Raw genomic sequence first — 13,626 nt, forward strand, 5'->3', positions numbered from 1 at the left:
ATGTTAGCCCAACTGAACGTTTTTCCCCTCAGCTTTTGTCAAGGGCAGATATTCAAACATCCCCAGAAATAATAGACATTGTGGATGTTCTTTGAATGTGCTAGATGCTGTAAAACATATTCTTTTCTACTGTCCATTGTACAATCAGCTACGCGAACATGTGCTATCCCCCTTTTTGGGTAGTCTAACATCACGGCATGGTGAAAATATCAGATTCAATCTGTCTGACATTAACCCGGAAGTAACTGCAAAGGTGGCTGGGTTTTTTGTCAATAGTATCTCAGAGTGGTGAATAGCACTATTTAGTGGGAAGAAACTCCAATGAAAACCCTTGTTACATATTTTACATGGCTGTTTATTTGTATATATTTTTTAAATATGGATGTTTGATGATGGCCTATATTTGTAATGTCTAATAAAGGTTTGGTGAGTAAGTAAGGAGGCAAATGTTTTTTTTTTGTTTTGTTTTCTCATTACATCCCAACCAATGGGGACCTTTCCAGATGGACATGCCAGCAGGATTATGCAGGCAGCTTTAATTACTAAGCAGCACTAGATATCCAGGTATCTTCTCCTTAAGCTGTTAGATTTGCAAATACAAAACCCAATCATGTATCTATTTAAAAAATAACCCAAGTGTGGGGGTGGGGTTGGAGCTTTTTACAGAGAGACTTTTGGCTAGTTGATGAAAAGCCACTCATGTGATGGCGTACACAAGAGAGTTATAAATCTGTATTGCACCTTACAGTGGCCTGGTGATTAAAAGAAAAAGACAGGGCTTCTGCAGCTGTAATAGTTGTAGAGAAGAGGGGATTCTCTCCACCACCACCACCACATCCTCTTTTTACTTGGCTACCCTATCAATGCACCTCATTTTTCATATTATTTATTTGGTAACACTTACATGCTGTGCCAAGGGACGCGGGTGGCGCTGTGGGTAAAAGCCTCAGCGCCTAGGGCTTGCCGATCGAAAGGTCGGCGGTTCGAATCCCCGCAGCGGGGTGCGCTCCCGTTGCTCGGTCCCAGCGCCTGCCAACCTAGCAGTTCGAAAGCACCTCCGAGTGCAAGTAGATAAATAGGGACCGCTTACTAGCGGGAAGGTAAACAGCGTTTCCGTGTGCGGCTCTGGCTCGCCAGAGCAGTGATGTCACGCTGGCCATGTGACCCGGAAGTGTCTCCGGACAGCGCTGGCCCCCGGCCTATAGAGTGAGATGGGCGCACAACCCTAGAGTCTGTCAAGACTGGCCCGTACGGGCAGGGGTACCTTTACCTTTACCTTTACATTTACATGCTGTGCCAAAGTGCTCAAAACAGTTTTCAGTTTAGGATGGCGGGAGGAACCTAGGGTCCTCCAGCTGCTGCTGGACATCTGACTCCCATCAGCCCCAGCCAATACTCTGGGAAAACGGGGGCTACATGTAGCGCAGCAGCATCTGGGAGGACACAGGTTGCCCACCCCTGGCTTGAAAGAATGTTTTCTGCTCCACAAGCACAACCTTTAACATATTTGCTCAGTGGGACAGACTTCCAGGTAAATGCACATTGGATTTCAGTTCTATTCATGCCTACTCACAGGCAAGTCCCACTGAGTTCAGCAGGACTTGATTCAGATTCTGTTATCATTTCCCATCCAAGGAGCTCAAGGTATCAAGGTCTGCAAGGTGCCTATCATCACACCTTGTCCTTCCAACAGTGCCGCACAGTAAGCTGGCCTCCGTAGAACTGGAGCTGCAGTTAGTAAATTGCAGTATATAGCGCCAGGGGCTTGGAGGACCCTGAAAAATTCTGTGCCGTTTGGTGGGATTTTATCTTATATACAGGAAAGACCTGAACTCACAGAACTCCCTCTCCATAGTACACTGTGAAATTTGGCCTTTCCTGAGGGTCTTAAGTTCTTTACTAACCTAATAGGCAGTCTCTCCTAGCTATACTGCACTATTTTTATGTACTTCTGTCATTTTTATTCTGTTGGTTTGTGTGATTTACTTCCATAAAATAAAGGTGGAAATTTTAAAAAGGTGTAGGCTTTTTTTAAAAGAAGAAAATTGCCATTATTTTAAAAGAGGCTATAGCTGATTCCCACAGCAAAAGGGGTATGCTTTGAATCCACAGAATATCCCAATTGTCACCAAAGGCATACCCATAGGGTCCCCTCTTCTCCTGTTGGATTTAAGCTTGAAAGAAGCATTTCCTTCTAACCAATAGAACAGGAGGTGAGGTGGGATGCCCACAGCACTTTCTCCCATTTTTCAAAAGGCAGGTTACCCCTGGACCATCCTGTAATAATAATAATAATAATAATAATAATAATAATAGGACGCGGGTGGCGCTGTGGGTAAAACCTCAGCGCCTAGGACTTGCCGATCACATGGTTGGCGGTTTGAATCCCCGTGGTGGGGTGCGCTCCCGTCGTTCGGTCCCAGCGGCTGCCAACCTAGCAGTTTGAAAGCACCCCTGGGTGCAAGTAGATAAATAGGGACCGCTTACCAGCGGGAAGGTAAACGGCGTTTCCGTGTGCAGCTCTGGCTCGCCAGAGCAGCGATGTCACACTGGCCACGTGACCCGGAAGTGTCTCCGGACAGCGCTGGCCCCCGGCCTCTTGAGTGAGATGGGCGCACAACCCTAGAGTCCGGCAAGACTGGCCCGTACGGGCAGGGGTACCTTTACCTTTAATAATAATAATAATAATAATAATAATAATAATTTTATTTATATCCCAGCCAAGACCGGGCTCAGGTAAGGCCTCATGTAAGGCCATGGACTGTATAGACCCAAGGCTGCTGCCTACCTGGTTTCTCTCTGTTCTCTTTCCTAGGTGGACGGGCTCCTCTTCTATCACAAGGAAACTCATTACAACCCTGGTAGCACCCCATTAGTGGGCTGGCTCCGTCCATACATGGTGCCAGACATCCTGGGCATACCTGTCCCCCTCTGCCCACTGACGGCCAAGCCAGACTACGCGGGACTCCAGCTGCAGCAGATCGTGGAGCGTAAGAGGAGCCTACAGCAGGCCGCCAAGGAGGATTCTTCCAGTGTCAGCACAGCCCCCCAGGACGGCCGCTATGAACTGGAACACTTGTCCACACCAAAAGCAGAAGGCTTTCCCTCGGCTCTGAGGGACTCTGCGAGCAAGATGGAGAATTGATAGGTAGCCTGGGGTGGCTGCTTTTCCATGTTCAGGAGGAGAGCAAAAGAAACTTAACATGGTAGCAGCTCTGTTTTGACAGTACTTTGGGTAGAAGGATGTCCACTTCCATAATAATTCTCCAGGCGTCACAAGTTATTTAGCTGAGGCCTGAGATGTAAATCCTAATTGCTAGCAGCAGGGCTTGTTTAAAAGAATTAAAGCTGTGGAGCAATATGTGGAGCCGTCCTGTTCAGAGGCTTCTGTTGGTGAACTCATTCCGTTCTCTGATCAGTAGGGGAAAAGGATGACTAATTTCATGTATAAATATATAAATAAAAACCAATGAGCCTTTCTAGTAGGAAAACAGATGTCTAGTTTAATAGGAAGAGTGTTGAATAAAAAACATATAATAAGAAGAAATAAATTGAAAACAGGTATAGTAGCATTGGATATCTTTAAGGCTTTTGACTGAGTAGAATGGCTGGCATTAAAAAATGATTATAGAAAGTTTATGATTTGGAGAATGATTTAAAGGATTAATAAATCAATTATACTTGAGGAACAAGGCATAAACTTAGTGAACGATGGTATAACTTAACAAATAACACTAGCCCAAGGTACAAGACAAAAATGCCCCCTTCCCCAATTTTATTTGTATTGGTCATTAAAACTCTGGCCAATGTAATTAGAGAAGATAGAAATATAAAAGGAATAAGCAATAAAGAAAAAGAGAAAAGAAGTTTTTTTGCAGATGACACCTTGCTAACAATTGAAAATCCGTTGGAAAAAATGCAGGTAATAGAAGCACTTTTGGAAAAAATATTGAGAAAGAACAGGGTTAATTAATTGGTCCAAATCAGTCAACATGTGTGGAGAGAACACAGAGCTGTCCATGCAGCAAAAAGGAAAGTATTGGATGTGAAGAGTACATGTGAGAGTCAATGTGTCTGTGATAAGCAAGTACTAAATGCATGCTTTTGTCTGTAGACTAAAGTGGGTGGGATCAGAATACAGTGGTACCTCTGGTTGCGAATGGGATCCATTCCAGAGGCCCATTCGCAACATGTAAAGCCCGCAACCTGAAGTGCCGTATTGCGATTTGGCGCTTATGCGCATGCGTGAGCGGCGAAACCAGAAGTAACCCTTTCCGGTACTTCCGGGTCGCCGCAGGACACAACCTGAAAAAAACGTAACATGAAGCAAACATAACATGAGGTATGACTGTAATTGCAGAATCTGCCTTGCAAGATCCAGCTTCCTCAGGACCTCAGCATCCAGTGTTTTTTAAAAATAAAAATGTCTAGCCTTTGAATGCAAAGATATATTAGCAAATGTATGGTCAGTTGGTCTGTTAATAGTCCAGGTGGGGTCTGTGAGGCAGAATAGAGTGGGACTGTGACTTCCCTTGATCTGAACACTACACCTCTGTTGATTCAGCCTACAAGTGCATTAGCTTTTTTTGCTGCTGCATCACACTGTTAGTTGACGTTAAGCTGGTGATCTGCTAAAAACCCCCCAGATCCTTTTCTTCAGCCAGACACTCCTCCTGCGCTGCTGGGCTGGGTGGCTTCAGCACATTATTGAGTTAATGGCTGTTGTTGGACCCCATAATTCTCTGTGATGCTGCAAGGGAGGCATGTTGCACGTTTGGTGAATTGTTCAAGCTCTGTATTTGCAACACGTGTAGTTAAAGCCAGGCAGCGTGACATCGTAGCAAGGCTTCCTTCTAGGGAACAGGCTGCAGGCCTGATGGAAAATTGTGTGCCTTCAGCTTAGGGGTTTCATAACAGAAGACCCTTCTAGATCAAGGCAGTGGCCCCTCAAGCCCAGCATCCTGTTCTCACAGCAGCTGAGCAGAAGCCTGTGGGAAACCAGCAAGCAGGATTCGAGCACAAGAGCTTCTTGCCTCCCCCATAATTTCCAGCAACTGGCATTGCTGCCCCAACGGCAGAAGCAGAACATAGTCATCGTGGCTACGAGCCATCGACAGCCCTCTCCTCCTCCATGAATTTGTCTAATCCTCTTTTAAAGCCATCTAGGTTGTGCTGTGGCAGGGAGTTCCATGGTTCAACTGTGCTGCCTGCTGGGAAAGACCCCTGAGACCAGAGAGAGCTGCTGCCTGTCAGAGCGGGCAGTGCTGGGCTTGATGGACAAACAGTCTGACATGGTCTATGGCAGCTTCTGTCTCCTGTACTACGGAGGTGGGGAACCTTCAGCCCTCACGGCTAATTAGGCGTGCCAGGCCTCAGAGGCGAACTTTTCATTCATTTTATAACACATATCACCTTTTCCTCCAAGGAGTACATGGTTCTCTCCTTCCTCATTTAACCCCCTTAGCAACCATGTGAGATAGCTTAAGCTCAGAGGCGGTGACTGGCCAAAGGTCACCCGGTGAGGTTCATCTCTCCCAGGTCCTAGTCCAACACTCAAACCACTATACAACACTGTCCCCCCGCTTGCTTGCCAGGCTGTTTAGGGCAAACGCCACCCTCTTTTGCCATGTTTGATGCCAGATACAGGGAGCCTTCAAGGCATAGTTAGAATGATTTCAAGCAGGTAATGCAGATGGTCTTCCTCTGCAGACACAGCTCAAGCCCTGTCACATTGTTTGGTGCTACCACCCATGTGTCAAAATGGCCCAGGATGCAGAGGGAGCTCAGGATCTGGTCCCGCTTATGCTATTCATGTGATGCTCACATTATTTATTTCAAGTGATTTTTTGCACCACTTTATTGTAAAAGAAAAGCCAAAAAACCCTCAAAGTGGTTTACAAAGAATAAAACAATAAAATTATCAGTAAAAACAGTTAAAATTACTCTTGGAAACATTCAAAAAGAAAAGAAAATCAGCAACAAACTAAAAACATTGACATTCTACATGTCTAGGTAGGGCTACTTAAACAAATATGTTTTTAGCAGGTGCTGGAAAAAATGCAGTGAAGATGCTCACCTGATAGGCAAGGAGTCCCCAAGTGTAGGTGCAGCCACACTGAAAGGTATGTTGTTTACAAATGTGGAAGGGGTATTATGTGGCACCTGTAATGTGGGTCAGTTCCACAGACTGAAGTGGTCCAGAGGGCATCTATTGGCTAAGGCGATCTGGTAGAGCTTCGTTTACTAATAGCAACACCTTGAACCTGTCTTGGATTTGTAGCTGGGTCTAGTTAGAAAGGGGCCACCGGGAGATACCTTCCCAATGCCAGAGCATTCTCATGGGCGCTGGGAAGTTTAGATCAGGACCTCATAGGAAAAGCTTATCTAAAGAGGCAAAGCCAGTGTAGGATTCACACCGCGAAGGTGGTGTCTCTTACAGCACATTGACTCAAAAGCAGGTTTCTATTGGCTTCAATGGAATTTTCTCCTTTGTGCATGGAGTTGCCACCTTGATTTTTAGAAGTTGCCAGGGCAGGTTGCTGCGTGGGTATTCGTTTCTTGTCTGTCTGCTGCCGATGCCTTTTAGGGCTCTCTCTCCCCCCGCCCCCTTGGGAGCCCTCCATCCCGGCTCGTCCTCGGCTTGCTGTTGCCGCTGCTGCTGTTTGTGAATGAGATTCAATTTCTGAATGGAGCAAGCAGAGGGGGAGGGAGGCTTGGCAGCGAAAGGAAGCAGCAAAGGAAGCAGGATTGGTCTGCGACGGGGGGGGGCGGGTCAGCTGGGCTTACTTCCTCCCTCCCTCCCTCTGCTCTGCCTGCTGCTTTTGAGGAACAAGCACTGCAGAAAGGAGAGGGAGGGAGAAGGCCCCCACCCCCACGACCCCCCCTCCAGGCCACAGGACGGGTGCGGGGGGTGAAAGCTTCCTCCTCTGATACAGTATATATAAAGGAAGTTGCTTCCTACTGATTCTCTCTTCCTCTTCCTCCTCCCTCCCTCCCTCCTTTTTCTCCCAGAAAGCAGCAGGAGGAGGGATCTTTGCGGGGTGAATATCTCGGCACAATCTGGAGAGGATTTCAAGCTTTGGGGGCTGGGAAGTTTTGCCATTTTCTGCCCCTTCTTCCCTTCCCGTTAAGCCCCTTTGCCTTCCGATCCATATGTAGGCGTGTTTAATGCCCGAAGACATTCACCGCGGCTGAATCAGACTTGGCATTCTTATTTTATCAAGGGAGAGGTTTTTTGTTTTCCAGGACCTTTCTTTTTAATGGAACTTTTTTTGTCGAAGTTGCCGTTCTCGCCGTCCCTGTTACAGTGAAAAGGAGAGAGGGGCGCAAAAAACACCCACCCACCGAATACTAATAATCGGGCGCTCCCCTCCGTGCTCCCACCGCCCTTTTCAAAAAATACTTGCATATATCTATATATCTACAAAAGCGCATCATAAAAGGGAGGGAAGACAACAACGACGGCGAAGAATGCGATCCTCCAACTTTGGGAGCGACCTGAGCTGAGCGACCCCCCGAAAAACGTGGGAGGAGGAGGAAAAAGGAGACGAACTGCTTTGGGAAATGTTTGTGGGGTGGTAGCTGTGGAAAACCTGCACGATCTCCTGCTCTCTGGCCGGCGTCGAGTCCTGGGAGCGCCCCGAGGGCAGGATGGCGGCGGAGCTGAGCCCCGAGGAGGAGCAGGTAGGAGCTCGCCGGGCCCCAGAGCTTGGGGGGACCGCGGCCAGGGAGGAGGGCGGGGCGGCCGGGATGGCGGGGTTTCTCCGTCCGGAGAGGCGCCTCTCGGCTCCTTCCCAGGTCTTGGGCTGCGATGGGAGCCTCTCGGGCCTCTTGGCTGCGCTCTTTTAAACGGCTTCGCAACAACGCGGATCGCGAGGGGAAAGAGTAAGGAGATGCATAAATAGTATTTCTCTGCCTAGAGTAATGCTGCTGCGTACCCATCTGTTTTGGGGTCGTCTCATTCCTGGAAGCGAAGCAGCGGTCCCCCCCCCCCCCGTCTCCCGACTGAGGGGGACCCAGGGCCGAGGTCTGTGCTCCGTCTTGCCCCTGCTTCCCCTCCCCTCCTCTTCCCGGGGGTGAAATCCGTTCTTGGTGGGCGGGGGGAGCTGCGTCCCTCCAAGTCCCGCCACCCCCCACCTCAAGGGGAGGGGCGGAAGTGGGGCCCCCTGGGGAGGTTTCCATGGAGATCAGAACCGCTGCGGGGGGGGGGCTGCGATGCGGCCTAGTCGGAGAAGGAGCCTGGCGGGGCCGTGGGGCGCCCCCTCCCCTCCCGCTAGGATCCTCCGATAAAAGAGGAGGAGTTGTTAACAAGCGAGGAAATTCGCTTTTTTGGGTGGGGGCTGCAAGGACACACTCGCTCTTGGTTGAGGGGGGGAAGGCTAATTCTCCCCCCGCAGTTGTCTAGGGGGGGGGTGGATCCAGCCGCCTCAGGGGCTTCTCCCCCATTAATTGACGCCTCATTCATTAACTGGTTTTTCTCTTCTAATCCTACCCCCCCCCCGCCCCGTGTTTGTGTGTGTGATGTTTTCTTTTTTCGGGGGGGGGGGGAATTAGATTCCCCACCCCTTTTATAAAAGCTGTGAGGCCGGAGAGAGAAGCGCGTCATGGAGCGGAAGTGCCGCGGAGGGGAAAGGCCGGCAAGCGCGCAGGATCCGCGGCCGCTTTCTGCCCGGGCGGGGAGCTGGGCTTCTGCCGGGAGCCTGGCTGGGCTCGCCCGTCTTCCCGAGAGCGCGCCTGCGCCTCTGCCCGGGGCTCCGCGCGGCTCCCTCGGGGCTTCTCTCCCCGCCGCCCCGCTCGCAGGGACTTCTCGCTTCCGCCTCGCCCTTTGCCCTTCGCCGTCTTCTGCTTCGGGCCCTTTTCACTTTCTCCCCCGGGAAGGATCCGGCCCTCCTTTGTCGCGCCCGCACATCCCGCCGGCTGCGGCTGCGCTTGAGTCACGCGAGGTGGATGTTGCTCATCCCTTCGGGAGGCGCCCCAGAAAGGCTCCGCGACCCCCGCGAAGGCCGGGAGACACAAACCCCGCTCGGGAGCGTCTCTTCTCCGTTAAAGTTTTCACACTCCTAACTTGTAGCAGAAAAAGTGAACGTTGTCCGTCCTGGCAGAGAAAAAGATACTGTATTAATAAATGTAACCCTTTTATTTAAATAAAATGGCCTGTGGGAGTTTTTTTAATCTTGCGTTTCTATAGCCTGTCTTGGATAGAACTGAAGGCGGCATACATTGTAGCTATTACTCCATCCGATTGCAGGTGGCTTTGTTTAGGTTTCTTAAAGAATGTCTTCCATGCTTTTCAAGCGAATTTCCCAAAGTATCTTAAAAACCAGCAATGTACAACAGCAGTGTAAAATCATGTAATATTTTTAAAAAGCATAGAGCAGCAATAACTGCCAACCCCCCCCCCCCACAAAAAAAATAAAAGCAGCAGTCAGAAAACGCTTTCCAAATGGAGAATGTCTTTCAGATGTTATCCAGAAAAAGATCAGATTTTCTCCTAGGGGCCAAGGTCTCTTCAACCCCCCCCCATTAAAATTTTTGAGGGGGCCAGGCACCCCCAAAGTTGGTGGGCTTTGCCGTGCAAGTGGTGGGGGGGGCCCTGTGGTGTTGGCACCCTGTCCCTATTGATAAGTTCTTGATTAAGGATGCGCCAGATAGGAAGGTCCCTGCTTCTGATCGTAAGGCTCAGACAGTACTTTGCAGAGTAGAAGAGGGCAGGTCCCCGCCCTGAGGAGACCGCCATCTAGTCTTGGTGGCATGGACTAGGACAGGGGTCGGCAATTTTTTTTAGCCGTGGGCCGGTCCACTGTCCCTCAGACCTTGTGGCGGGCTGGAGAAGCGGCACGGGGGGGGGAGCTGGAAGAAGAGGTGAGGGGGGCAAGTAGTCCTCCTCCCCAGCCCCAGCTGCTGTGCTTACCTTCCCAGGGGCTGCCGCCGCCACCGCTGCTTCTCGTGGGTAGGCAGAGGGAGCTCGTCCGCTCTGCCCCCTGGCCCACAGGAGCACCAGGGCGGCAGCGGCAGAGGGAAGATGAGCGGCGTGAAAGGGCTGGCTCCAGAGAGGGGCTGCTTAAAATGGCACTCAGCCCCTTCCTCCTCTAGGCAGGGTGCAGAGAAACCAGGAGGAGGGAGGGAGGAGGCACCGCCATGGGGTGTGGGGGGGGAATGGAATGGTGCAGGGGGAAAATGGTGCAGCCTGAATGAACAGAATCCCCACGCCGATGATCCACAGGCAGTCTGTGGGCCAGATCCTGAAGGCAATTGGGCCTGATCCAGCCCGCAGTCCTTAGTTTGCAGACCCCTGGACTAGGAAGTCTGTTATTTGCTAGTGTCCGCTATCTAAGCATTGACCAGACCCTGACCAATGTGCTTCGTTTCACTTGCATTGTACATATATTACATATGTACATATATTATTACTCCATCCTGGAAAAGTGAACAGGTACATGCCCTAGATTTAAACCGCCACATATTTCTTAGCTTCTGAAAGTTGTTATTACTTATGTCAATTTCAGTATATCCTCCAAAGCCCAAACACTAACTAGTCAAATACAGAAATGCAGTAATATGTTTCCTGGATTTTCTTGTTAGCATCTTGGCTGCTTCTAGCAAATTAAATCATGTGGTTTTTTTTCCTTGTAAACTAATTCCATATTGCTCCAGAGCAGGGATTCAAGGCAAGTGACTAGCAGAGGGTGGTTGGGCCTCACGAGGCCTGGGCTTTGTTGGATGAAGTGGCTTCCTTTGGTTCCCAGGCTCAGCTTCAAGTGCTGCTTTTAACCTTTAAGGCCCTAAATGGCTTGGCATCAGCCTACCTGAAACACTGAATTCCCCAAACCTTGAGATCCTCTTTGGAGGGCCGGCTACAGATGCCCCAACTGACCAACATGAGGCAGAGAACCACCTGGGAAAGAGTGTTGTGTTATGTTGTTAATTGTGTTTTGGGGTTTTCCCCAAAAAAAATTGCACTGGAAAATTCCCAGACGTTTCCCCCCAAAAACTTTTCTATGCAAATTAGGATAAGTTCCAGTGCAATTACACTATGCAAATTAGGGTGGTTTGTATTGGAGTGGGGGGGGGTTGCATCAGGACATTTTTCTGACACCCTAAAGAGAGATCTAATTTAGTGTGCATGTATTTACTTGTATTATTGTTAATGAAGCTAATTTTTTTGAAGCCAAGCAACGTGTATTTGCAATTGACATCCATTCATAGTTACTAAAGAACTCATGAAACTGGAAAAAAATTCCAATGGAAAATGAATCACTCGGGAAAAATTCCACCACCTGCATCACAATAAATAAATAAATAAATAAATAACTTCCGGGTCCCTTAGTCAAAATTCTCCCAGCAATTTATCTTTCCCTGAATTCTTCAGACCTTTTGAGATCCTAGCTGTGCTTCCTGGACTTTGCCCCTTTCCCGTGCCCTGCTGTCTTCTTCTGTTGTCCTCTTCTATCCTGAAAACTCTGTTGCTCCTTCTCTCTGCCTCCCCCTCCCTGTGACCTTCCCTTTGTGCATTCCCAAGGGACTGGCAGTTGGCTTTGGGTGCCACAAGTTGCCATTCTTGACAAGTTGCCATTCTTGAGAGGATAGGAAAGGAAAGTGGAGTGGGAGAAAGATATCAGCTTGCCCCCGCCCCCAAATGCATTCCATTTCTAGGAAAGCATTCCATTGGGATGTGGTTTTTATATTTTTAATTATTTTTCCCAGCATTTATTTATATCCTGCTGCTTCATCTTAGTTTTCAAGGTAGCTTGCAACAAATTTTAAAGTGCATGCCTCCTAAACCCCCCTTCCTCCCCCCCAAAACAGATCAATGGTAAGAACAGAACAGCAAAGGTGCAAACAAAATATATACTGCAGAAAGTGTTAAAATGTATCTGGACTCAGTAAGAAGAATGCTGAAACAATACTCAACTCCATTAAAAACTTGCGTGAACACAACATTTTGAACTGGTACCTAAAAGTCATTTAGAAGGATATGGAGTGAAGATTTGGGAGTGAGGGGAGAACTGCACAACTGAGCTACCTTTGGAAAGGAGATGCCTTTGGTTTCTATCCACTTCTCCTCAAGTTGGGGGGGGGGGTCTTAATAATTGGGCAGGTTCATGTCAGAGTTGGCACCAAGCAGCTTAGAATAGGGATGGACAATCATTCACCCCCAACCCCAAGCTGAATTTTTGTGGAGGAAAGTGGTCTAGGGCTGCACGTGCAAAGTGAGTTGACCCAACACACACATTAATTCTCTCTCTCTCACACACACACGCCCAGCCACACACAAATGCACACATACACTCTCACACTCACTCACATGTGCAAACTCACATGCATGCTGTCATGCACACTTTCACACATGCACAGATTCCCACATGTGTGCGCTGTCTCTCTCACACATGTGCTAGCTCTCCTTTCCCTCCTTTCTCAAATTGGTTTCTGTGTGGAGAGGTCTCCTTTCCCAATTCATGGAAAAGAAACCCAGTGATCTGGCCATGGGGGCCAAGACTTCCTCTGCTGACAGTTCCCTTCATTCTCCTGCTGAAAAATGAGGAGATTTGCTGCCCCTGTGGATCCTGCTGCCTGAGGCGGTCACCTTACCGTATGAGTGGGCCAGCCCACCTCATAAGTAAACTGCTGTAGGCAAAACGGTGCTCTGTCTTTAGTTAAACAGAATTGCAAAGGCTTGTTAATGAATGAAAGGACTCCCACTGAGGCCTGTACACTCAGAAAGTGCCCCCCCCCCCCCATTGAAGCACTGGGGCTCACTTCCACAGGTCTTGGTTGTGATGCCTATTCTCAATCAAGATTTATGATGTGCAATTGTGTCAAAGCAGCCCCCCCCTTTCCTCCCTTCTCTTTGCCACAAAGCTGGGGCCCTGGACTCCCCGGACCACACACCAACTGCAAGGAACCGGATGTGCCTGCATTGTTAAGAGCATTTGACTGTGACACTTGGCACCTCTTTTGGAGGCGCCCCTCCCCCCCTGCAGTTTAATCAAAGAGACCAGATGAGATAATTGGGGGGGAGGAGGAGAGAGGGGAGGGGTTTAGAGGACCCAGTGGAAGACACAAGGAAGGAAGCAGGAGGGAAGTGACACAAGGCAGGTGTGATAGTTGAGATGAGAGCCCTCAGCCGAGTGATTTCATATTTGTATTATGTGATACATATTGAATGATCAGAGTGCTGTAAATGTTACATATTAATATTAATTGTTATTAATCATTATTATTACTAATACTAATGAGGCACCCAGTAAAGATGGAAGGATGCCTTGTTCTATTCCAGGGGTGTCCAACTCGCAAGAGACTCCGAGGAAAAAAAGACAGTGATCTACCCATTCAGGGGGCAGGTCAAAGTTGTTGAGCTTTATTTGGGGGGGGGGCGCCTTTTTCCTGCCATGAATCAGTGACATCATACCCTTCTTCTTTTCACTGATTTCCACTTTTCTTACAGTGTGTGTTTTGGGGGCTTAAGAGGGAGGAGATGTGAATCTAGACTATATTGACCCTGACAAGAGAAACTAGCCATGCCAGGCTGCAAAATGGCTCCCTCTTTCCCAAAGCATGTTTTCTCAATATGCTTCTCCGTCTGCTTGGTGGCAAGGTCAGTGTAGGGAGTGAAATCCACATTGCTGA

At 48.8% G+C, this 13,626-nt stretch overlaps 2 protein-coding genes across 8 annotated transcripts in view; both read left to right on the plus strand.

Moving 5' to 3' along the window:
* SNUPN (snurportin 1) overlaps positions 1–3,637 on the plus strand; it is a 40,547-nt gene extending 36,910 nt beyond the window's left edge. For all 4 annotated transcript variants that reach the window (XM_077918844.1, XM_077918845.1, XM_077918843.1 and 1 more), the window contains one exon: positions 2,816–3,637. In XM_077918844.1, the coding sequence (XP_077774970.1) occupies positions 2,816–3,145 (330 nt within the window). In that variant the 3' untranslated portion in view covers positions 3,146–3,637. The remainder of the gene's footprint in view (positions 1–2,815) is intronic.
* A 3,190-nt stretch (positions 3,638–6,827) lies between these two features.
* PTPN9 (protein tyrosine phosphatase non-receptor type 9) overlaps positions 6,828–13,626 on the plus strand; it is a 55,610-nt gene continuing 48,811 nt past the window's right edge. For 2 of the 4 annotated variants that reach the window (XM_028706032.2, XM_077918842.1), the window contains exon 1: positions 6,828–7,683. Coding sequence is in view for 2 of the 4 variants with exons in the window: in XM_077918842.1 (XP_077774968.1) it covers positions 7,651–7,683 (33 nt within the window). In the remaining 2 variants the exon portion in view is untranslated. Of the gene's footprint in view, positions 7,684–7,734; positions 7,885–13,626 lie in introns of those variants that run through there. The other 2 variants (XM_028706031.2, XM_077918841.1) reach the window with 2 other exon arrangements.

Source organism: Podarcis muralis, chromosome 14 (genome assembly GCF_964188315.1).
Source record: "Podarcis muralis chromosome 14, rPodMur119.hap1.1, whole genome shotgun sequence".
NCBI lineage: Eukaryota > Metazoa > Chordata > Lepidosauria > Squamata > Lacertidae > Podarcis > Podarcis muralis.